Below are 9,988 nucleotides of genomic sequence, written 5' to 3' on the forward strand. Positions count from 1 at the left end.
TAGCGTGGCGTCGGGTATAGAATTGGGGTCCTCTTCGAGGTTTCGACCTGGAATTTGTACAACAGAACAGAACTTTGGTATTTTCTTCTTCAATTTTTTTGTTACCTATAGACAAGGTTGTCTTTAATATCATTCTCATTATTTACCAAGGCATTTTATGTTACGCATAGATTGATTTAATACCGGGGTATCCTTAAAACCACATGAGTTCTACTGCCTACAGCCTACCTGTCTGGGTACCTACAGACAGGTAAGCACTAGTTGACGTGCCGACTATCATGTTGCAGCCTACCGCCTCAGTTAATGTGACTCCTTCTTGGGCTCATGACACGTATGGTTCCCATCATTTGTTGCTATTGGATTTTATTTTCAGCAATTTCACCGTAAATATCTAGATATCGGATACATTACTACGCTCGCAAATAGACATCTGGTTTCTCACCCTGGGCTGTCCAGTATGTCCGACAAACAAACTTATCGTCCTGCGTCACCCGAGGGTAGTGATACAGTGGTTATAGGAACAGAAGATACAAGCAACTACAACCTGGGACATGTCTTGCCTGAATCCGACGACATTATCGCCAGTATTCGAGAGTGGTTGTGCCCCACAGAGTATGACCACGAGGGCAGCGAGTATCGCAAACATTTGGCCTTTCACCTCGAAGGCACCGGTGAATGGTTGCACCGATCAGAAAACTATCAGCAGTGGTACAAAACCCCAGAAAATGGCCTCTTGTGGATCAAAGGTGTGCCAGGCTCTGGAAAGTCTGTTGTGGCAGCCAGCTTGATCCACAAGCTCTCACAAGAACAAGTACCTGTGCTTTACTTCTTCTTCCGGCAGATCATCGATGCCAATCATCGACCAGTGAATCTTCTTCGGGACTGGCTTGATCAGATCCTTTTATATTCTCCTCCGTTGCAGTCTTCGTTGAAGAAATATGTCGATAATTCTCGCTCTCTTGACAGTGTCTCGATCAATGCGCTATGGAAACATCTCAAAGCAGCTCTATCGTCCATCCCCCGCGTCTACTGCGTTGCAGATGCTCTCGATGAAATGGATGACGAAAACAACGACTTCATCGCTCAATTGGCCGAGTTTGGCCATATGAAGCCGTCATCTATCAAGGTCATTTTGACTAGTCGGCCTACTGCTAATGTGGAGGCTGCCATGAGAGGTATCAAATCCCTAAGTATTCGCATGGAGGAAAAACTTGTCGACGTTGATATCGCCGCTTATGTTCGGTACTGCCTGGCAAACAGTTCTATAGACGAGGGAGATCGGCAACTCGTCAAAGAAGCTGTACCAGGTCGGGCAAATGGATTATTTCTCTACGCCAAGTTGGCCATGAACGCGTTTCTAGAGCCTGGAGCAAATGTTAGGGACACAATTCACAACCTTCCTCTCGATCTGGATACCATGTACATCGGCCTCTTGCAAGAACATGCTCGGAGGTCTGGGATCTCTGAGAAGACACAAGTTATGATACTGCAGTGGGTGACACACGCCACTCGTCCCCTTCGGCTACTGGAACTTGCAGATATGCTTGGGACAGCCATCGTGGATAGAGAACCCCATACCTTGAAAGAGGATAAGGACCTTGTGCGAGCTGCATGTGGTCCCTTGCTTGAAATCTTACCAGACGAAACCGTTAGCGTCGTTCATCATTCGTTAACAGAATTTCTGATTGGTACGCACAGAACAGAACGGCCGGGAGACTATCCCATACTGGACTCATCAGCAACTCACTGTGATCTTGCAGTTGTTTGTCTCGATTACATTTGCTCCGGCTGGCTCCGCGATCAAGACATTCGTATGCACTCTCTTAGATCAGATCACCGTCGTATTACCTTGAACTTCCCATTCGCAGCCTATGCGATCTCAAACTGGAATACACACGTAAGGAGATCCAAATGGACAGTATCGCATGCTGATATACTGTCTCAAAAGATTGATCGTTTCATGAATGACAAAAAGACAAGATATAACTGGGCAAAAATATGCTTGAATCATGGATTTTATAGAAGGAATGGAGATAGCTATGTCAAGTCGTTATCCGACCTTCACATGGCGGCACTGTGTGGCCTTGCACCAACTATCAAATCTCATATTGATTGCCAGGGTTTGAGGGACCAGGCATTGGATATGCCAGATGCTCAGAAGAGAACCCCTCTGTGGTGGGCTGCATCAGGCGGCCACACTGATGTAGTTGACATACTTTTGCAGCATGGAGCCTCACACACCATTGCTGACATTTCTTCGGGCTTTCGTCCAGTCCATGCGGCTGTGATGAAAAACAAACATCAAGTAGTTCGACTTCTCATGGAAAAAGAGACAGTGACTACGTTGCAGAAGCCACCTGTGGATGCATCTGGTGAGGTTCCTGAACTAGGATTGACGATTTTGGAGTTTGCATCCGCCCAAGGGCACCTCCGGAGCCTAGAGGCTGTGCTTCCCTTCTATGATGCCATCGATAAGAAGCGTGCTCTCTTCGAGGCGATAGATGCAGAAAAGTTACATGTCACTAAACTACTTGCTCATGATACCGATGTTGACGTGAACGAAAGATTTGAGGGCAAGACAGCATTGTTCCTTGCTGCGAGCCGTTGCAGCTTTGAGATCATGGAGACATTGATAGATGCTGGAGCAGATGCTTCCATCAAGTGCAGAAGAAAAAGAGGAGCCGATCCTGACGAGAAAATTGTTTTGTCAACGGTCTTGATCGAATTCTTTCGCAATCGGCGTCTTTTGACTAGGAGATCTGCAGGTCGTCCTCTTGGGTTGCAGTTGGAACCATCCAACTTCACGCACATGTTGAATCTCTTGGTAAATGCAGGTGCTGATTTGAATGAGAGGGATTCGATGGGAATGTCTGCCATACATTCAACAGAATCTTGTGATGCACTCAAGTGTCTGATTGACGCTGGTGCCGATCCGACTGCCAGATCAAGAGACGGAAGGACGGTGCTTCATTATCTACCAGAAGACATCGATGAAGGGTACCTCGAATTTCTGATTGAAAGCCAGAACGGAGGTATCAATGAGAGGGAGCACTACAAAGGGCGAACTCCTCTGCTGCTGGCACTTCAATCGCATCCGGCCCTTGCCATGCTAATCTTACAACACGGCTCGGACTGTACAATGGCTGACTTCGAAGGCAATGGGCCCCTCCATTACGCCCTTTCTTTCTGCAAGGGCAGGTGTCGTCCAAAACCCTCCTATGGGCCTGAAGATGAAGGAAACTTACTAAAATTGCTAAAGGCACTCTTGGAGGCTGGTGCCGATCCAAGGCTGGCAAATTCCAATGGAGAGACGCCTCTTCACGTTCTTGCTGCCAATTGTCTTGATGGTCATATTCTTGACACTCAAGATCTAGAATGTATAAAAGAGACGATGAGACTCTTGCTTCATCATGGAGCCGACATTGACGCCAGAGACACCAAGGGCCGTACGCCTTTGTTCAGGCTCGCAGGAAGGAACTTCAGACACACTAACGAGGTTAAACCTCTTTTCGAGAGCTTCGTCGATGAGTCTGCTGATCTAAAAGTCCGTGATAATGAAGGCCGGTCACTTCTTTACGAAGCAGTCTATAGCATCACATTAGGGGGTAACTTGAATGGTACCCTGGCCTTGCCATACCAGTATCTAATTGATGTTGGAGTATCGCCATTGGTCGCGGACTTTAAAGGCAACACTTTATGTCACGAACTCATCCTCGCACCGAATTGCCCAACACTAAAGGGTTCCGAAGAGTTTTTCTTCCCAATTTTTCAGGAAGCCGGCGTGGGAATAGACAAGCCCAACTTCTCTGGGACGACTCCATTACATCTTGCTTGCCAAATGCGCACAGATGGTGCCTATGGTATCAACATCAAGACACAAGACTGTTTCAAGTGGTTATTGAAGCAATCATCGGATCCAAATATATCGGACAAACAAGGATTGACAGCAATTCACTTTGCTGCTTCGACAGATACTTACGCGGTTGATCGATTGTTGCGTGCAGGGGCGGATCCTTTTGCTGTAACAGATCAAGGAATGAATGTTCTCCATATCGCATCAAGGTGTAGGAGAAGTAACAATCTTGGAATTTTACTACAGTGGATGAAAGATTCAAGTCCAGAGGTTTTGAATACTGCTTTGAACCAGAAGGACATATGCCAATATACCCCTTTACATTACGCTTGTCGTTCTGGAGTCATCGAATCTGTCAGGTTTCTGTTGGAAGCTGGGGCTGACGCCAACCCGACCTTTGAAGCAGCACAGGAAACATACTTGAACGAGCCTTGGTTTCCTCCTATACTTCAATGTGTGTTTCTCAAATCTGAAAATTCTCTTTGGGAACGAGGACCACTTGATCGGGATCCCAGTAGCGACGAGATGGATGGATCCAGGGGCCACAATCTGATCGCTGGTGGCTACACCGTCGAAAACACCACAAGGAACTTTGATGGGATCTTCTCAGAGCCTCAGATCAAAGATTCTGACCCAGAGTTTGAAGTATCAGGGTACGATGATATTCTCAATGCTTTACTTGCCGCAGGGGCTGACCTGAGCCAAACCGGCCATGACTCTACCCCAGCTCTTTACCGCGCTATGATGTTCGCGGCGGATGAATCTGACGACTACGTTTTAAGTCTTCTCTGGGATATTTCAGAGAAAGCTAAAATGGATGAGCTTCCTGCAACTATCGATGTTGCTATCACATTGGCGAGGGCTCGCCATCGCGCCGAAATAACAGTATTGAGTGATGCTTTCCTTCCAAGAGCAAAAGAAATCACTTGGGAGGCGGTAGCACGACTGCTCTCGGGCCATCAGTTCTCTCTGATCACAGACTTGTACAAAGCTGGGGCCAACTTCACCACTCCCTCTGTCGAAGGAGTGTCCATTTTGCACAGGTTTGTTCAGTACGGGCTGAATCAACTGATTGATGATTGCTATTATCCGCAGGAAGCAGCGATGCCAGAAAAAGGCCAACAGGTCCCAGAAAGAAACCAGGATGGTCTCGAATCTCTACTCATGGTAGCGTGCAGACGGTCTACTTCCAACATGGAGGTGATACGTATCCTTGTGGAGAAGAAGGGAGTCAATATCAAAGCTCAAGGGCCAAATGGCATCACAGCTCTTCATATTCTTGCTGTAGGCAAATACTGGTGGCAACACGCTCTAGCTATTCCGTACTTGGTTTCCAAGGGGGCGGATCTAGAAGCTCGAAATACCGATGGTTGTACGCCACTCCTTTACTCTTCCACACAATGGGGTGCCTTTCGAGCTGCCGCAATGAACACTCTGATTGACTATGGTGCCGATGTCAACGTTCTGTGCAACAGGGGACTCGGCTGTCTGAACCATGCAGCGCAAAACGAGGGGCTTGTTCGGCTCCTGGTCAGTCATGGAGCGGAGGTTCTTCCAATGACAATCATGGATGCAATCCAGCAAGGAAATGTTGACACCTTGAGAATTCTATTATCTGGTAATGGACAACCAGGGTTGGCTGCACTTTGGAAGCTAAAGCTCGACGATGCAGAATACATGGATCTGGACGCAAACCCACTACAAGCCCAGCTGATTCGCCAAGGTCATCCATTGTTTACTGCAAGTACTGAAGGTGCGGCGTTCATGCCCTCAGTTTCCGACACGCTATCAAAGGTCAGACATTCAGTTAAAGGAGAGATGATGAAAGCTCTTATGGCCGCTGGATTCAGCCCATACGACACTTTTGCATTCCGCCCGGTTTACAAACGCTGTGCACCATATAGACCATCGTTGCCTATGGCTATAGCCAATCAAGCATGGCAAGAGAAAGATGAAGAGTTTGGGATCATTAGCGGTCTGGGTCTTGGATCATCACGTTTGACAAACAGAGTAGTCATGCATGAAATATTCAGCAGTGACTCAGGTTACTATGAGCCCATATTGGAATTTACGGATCTTGATCTGGAGTTTCGAGACAAGGCAGGAAGAACTCTTCTCTTAGCATCTTGTCGTAGGCGAGACTATTCAGAAAATATACCTCTGAAGTTGCTTCTTAGAAGGGGGGCAGATCCCTTTGCAGTGGATAACCAAGGCCGAAACGTTGTACATCTCATGTTAGGATCTAGCGCCCTGGACGATGATATGCTGAAAGCTATCAAGGATCTCGGAGACGCCCTACCAGATCTCATCAACCAGTGCGATGCTAAAGGTTATCGACCGCTCCATTATGGCCTTGCAGCAGTGGCAGCTAGTGGGAGTTTACATGCTGAAGCCAGCTGGGTAGACTACATCACCACTCAGGGTGCAGATATGCTCGCCGTCGATGCACACGGGAACAACGCGTTGCACTATCTCGCCTCTATCATTTTTGGGCATTCAGGTTACAGTGGAGATAGGACCGAGATCCTTTTCAAGAAGTTCATAAACATGGGTCTCGACATAAACGCACGCAACAGGGCTGGCCAGACACCCACCTTCTTCGTGGTTGGTGATTTAAGAAATCAACCCGTGGTCCGCGAGAAAATAAATTGGCTAGACGGCTTGGGAGTGGACTGGCAGGCGAGAGATGAGCAGAGGCGAACTATCCTACATGGGATAGCAGGGGAACCTGCCGAATTGTTCAAAGCGGTTATGCATCGGGGAGTCGATCCATTGGCAGAAGATATAGATGGAAGGACCAGCTTGGATCTAGCAGCGGGGCTTGAGAATTATGAAGTTTTGAAGCTTTTTGATAGAGCAGATAAGTGAGAGAGATACTGATCTTGTATGATATCATGAATCTTGAAGCGACTGGCTCATATTCTGGGTTTATAATACAAGTTGAATAAACTACAACGCATCTTAATTGAAAAACGTACATGGGTATCCTTTCCTTCTCTTGATATCCTTCCTTAACATTCGACTTATAATAGCATAAGCTTTCGGATATAAAAATACATAAACCAAAAGCCTGTGGTCTAAGCACTAGCCTTCTCTGGCGGACGTGATCCTGCATCCTCGTTAACTGCTTGAGTAAAGCTAGGCGGCGCCTCATCTTCAGCTGGAGGCTGAATCCATGACTCGTTCCGTTGCACTTGCGACGGTCCGGCAATAGGTCCGCTTTCTCCTGCGGCTTCAGCATTTGCAACAGGGACCTTGACATCTGGTTCAAATCGCCCCGACCCTCGTTCGTCACTCGGGGCCAGCAACGTGACTGGTATGGCCCCGTGCTCTTTGAAAAACTCTCCAGCTATTGTCCCTCTGATTTCCCATTTCAATTTGTGCGTTTGACGGATGTTGTATGTGGTAAAACTTGGGTTGAAAGACCGAGACCCCCCGTGTCGATGAGGGTAACCGGGGCCATAACATCCGAGACGCAAATCAAGCATAGCTCCGATATTGATGGGAGTACAGTTGTTTTCACATGGTATGTATATGCCGTCTTTGGCGTTAGAAAGAGCATCCATGAGACAAAGGTTGATTTCTGCGTTTTTGTCCTTTGTATGGGGAGTAAATGACCCTTCGCACATGATTTCCGTAGTTGTAACAACATGAATAGCAAGAAATCCCAATTTAACCTTTTGCGGCACATCGTGAAGAACTTGGCTCGTGTCCTTTTTGTTTGGAACGATGTGTAACAGCAGAGGTAGAGGGTTGGGATTGTCGAGCTGGATAGCGGTTGGGAGGCCGATAAACAGGTCAAAGGCAAATACGGGAACACTAGTTGTCTGGAGGACCTGTTTGAACTTTTGTGAGAACGAGAGCTTGACCTCATCCATACCCGGGACGAGACGATAGGTCACGATCTGATGATTACTTCGCGCCTTTTTGAGCTCAAAATCTGCGATGGGAGGGTCCGGGTCCAGGCTCATCACCGTAATCGGAAGGGTGGCTTCATATGTTTCGCCTTTCCCGCCAAGTTGCATCGTAGCCATCAAGAAGTACTCGACAAAAGCCTCGGTATGGCCCATAGTGGGATACGCATAAGTCGACGGGAGAACGTGGTCCGCCATGCGCAAAGGTAAGAAGCTCTCGCTCTGTTCTCCATTCTGCAGATGATCCGGATCGACGTATTTGGGCAGCGTGATGGCAAAAGGCCAGGCCTGCTCGTCGCCGCCAATTTCGATATGGACAGGACCTCCAAAAATCTTTTGTCGATTCCTGGGCGGGATGAGGTTGAAGCGGCCTCTGTAGGTGGAGCTGCTGTTTCCCCTGCTAACTACCATCTTGGTTTTGGACCTGCCCGACACTGAGATGAAGATTGAGGCATTTGCGCTGACTACGTGATTCTTCCTATAGACAGTTCCGATGATTGTGTCGCCTGGGGCGTATGAAGGCTGATTCCCTTTGAGGCGGATGCCTAGCGATGAGGTGCATAAAGCACCAGTCCGAGGCATATTGTTGAGTATTAGAATGGCGAGGAGTGAGGGTCATAGGAAATGAGACGATGGAGGTTTATACGAGTATTGGTATTATCATATATCCTGCGCGATGGTGAATAGATCTACATCTTGTGGTTCATTGTCCCATTAAAGGAAGTGGCTTAGTTCTTGGCGTTTGGCTGTGCCGTTGGTCAATGAGGCTAAGCTAAAAAGGTCGTTATGTTCCTGGCCTAATGTGAGTGATTCATTCCAACCTTGGTACCTGCAATGTTCATAACAGATGACATACATCTCTTGTTGGCAACTTCTTTGTCAACTGGCTCCAATCTTGAAACCTCGGAAAGGCCATGTTCTTGTTTTCTAGGATTCAGCAGGACTAGTCTCATGATATGTTAGACCCTCCAGTGTTGGTGCCTCTCGGCTGTAGGTATTCCTAGGTATTCAAACATGACCATCGCACTTTAATTGAATAGACAACATAGTCTTAAGAATGTGGTGACTTGCTATACTGTTTGCGAGTCCCAGACTATCTAGAGTGTTTCAACCACAGCCGCTCTGCGACACTTGGTCAATCATGCTTGGTCGATGAGATACATAGGCTTGCGAGAGCTTATCAGCGATAAGATAAGAAGCCGTAGGGTAATGCAAGGTCCATGGATGTTTGGCCAACCAGCCTGACAGGGTTTAGGTAGTGGCTTTAGGGTGTGAAATCGGCGATTGATCTGAGATGTGTCTGTGAAGGTTGCACATCGCAACTGACATGCTGAAGTGGCTGCCAGGCACAATGTGCTGTGAAAAACGCATTGAAAAGTTGAAAAGTTAAAACGCCATTGCCGAGTCAAAAATGTTTGAATGATTCAGTTGAGAGAACGATCATCAAGATATGACGTCGAACTAGGAGAAAACGCTAGCATCGTGAATTAGTTAACCTCCGACACCGAGTCAAGGCCTGAAAAAGTCATGCTTATCCAGGAGTATCCATTGGTCGGGCCGGTAATAAAATAAACAAGCAGAGCACGCAACCAAGAGGAAAGGAAAAACCTTCCTTGTCTTAGCATCCAGCCAATGCCAGGGACACGTTGGCGAAGAGCGGTTAGTGAATGGTGGGTCTGTCCGAGGAATTCTCGGGCAGTAAGATCTGGCATTTTGAGAACAATTGGAGGATTGTACAAAAAGTTGCTGATGTTTGAGATTCTTCAAGGGTTGCCGTAGAATGAGTGATATCAGTGAGTTATCATGTATTGGTACTGAACCTCATCCGCTAGCCAGTTAGAATCTCTGCAAAATATTCAATGAGCGGCCTTTTCCAAAGATAACGTCACAGCCCAGTTTCTTGCTTGAGGCTAACAGGGGAGATCCCCCCAAATTTGTCCTGTTTACCCCGGGTCCTGTCCAACGGTGGGGAGGCTTCAGTGGGTGTTCACCACTGTAAAACCAGATATGCCACTGTAATACCCCCTTGGTCCGGGTCCGTGCGGTCGCCGGCGCCGATTATCCGAGTCTTCCCGAGCTGGCAGCACCGGCACCAGAGAAAAAAAAAAAGACCTCAAACCTCAAACACCAAAAAGGTTTTCCCCCCCTTCTTCCTTTCTCTCTTCACTCCACCAAACAATCTCCCCTCAGTCCTTTGTCGTCTGAATAACCATCCTTCAAA

The 9,988-nt window shown here is 47.5% G+C and overlaps 2 protein-coding genes across 2 annotated transcripts; one reads left to right on the top strand and one right to left on the bottom strand.

The window, feature by feature from the left end:
• Positions 1–457: 457 nt before the first annotated feature.
• On the top strand, positions 458–6,721 carry FGSG_01589 (uncharacterized protein; the record flags this gene model as incomplete). The annotated part of the gene is made up of 1 exon (XM_011319104.1): positions 458–6,721. One exon carries the CDS (start codon positions 458–460, stop codon positions 6,719–6,721), a length of 6,264 nt encoding a protein of 2,087 aa, XP_011317406.1.
• A 209-nt stretch (positions 6,722–6,930) lies between these two features.
• FGSG_01590 (uncharacterized protein) lies at positions 6,931–8,349 on the bottom strand (the record flags this gene model as incomplete). Its single annotated transcript, XM_011319105.1, has 1 exon — positions 6,931–8,349. The coding sequence occupies one exon, from the start codon at positions 8,347–8,349 to the stop codon at positions 6,931–6,933; it is 1,419 nt and encodes a 472-aa protein (XP_011317407.1).
• Positions 8,350–9,988: the final 1,639 nt, after the last annotated feature.

Source organism: Fusarium graminearum, chromosome 1 (genome assembly GCF_000240135.3).
Source record: "Fusarium graminearum PH-1 chromosome 1, whole genome shotgun sequence".
Taxonomy (NCBI): Eukaryota; Fungi; Ascomycota; class Sordariomycetes; order Hypocreales; family Nectriaceae; genus Fusarium; species Fusarium graminearum.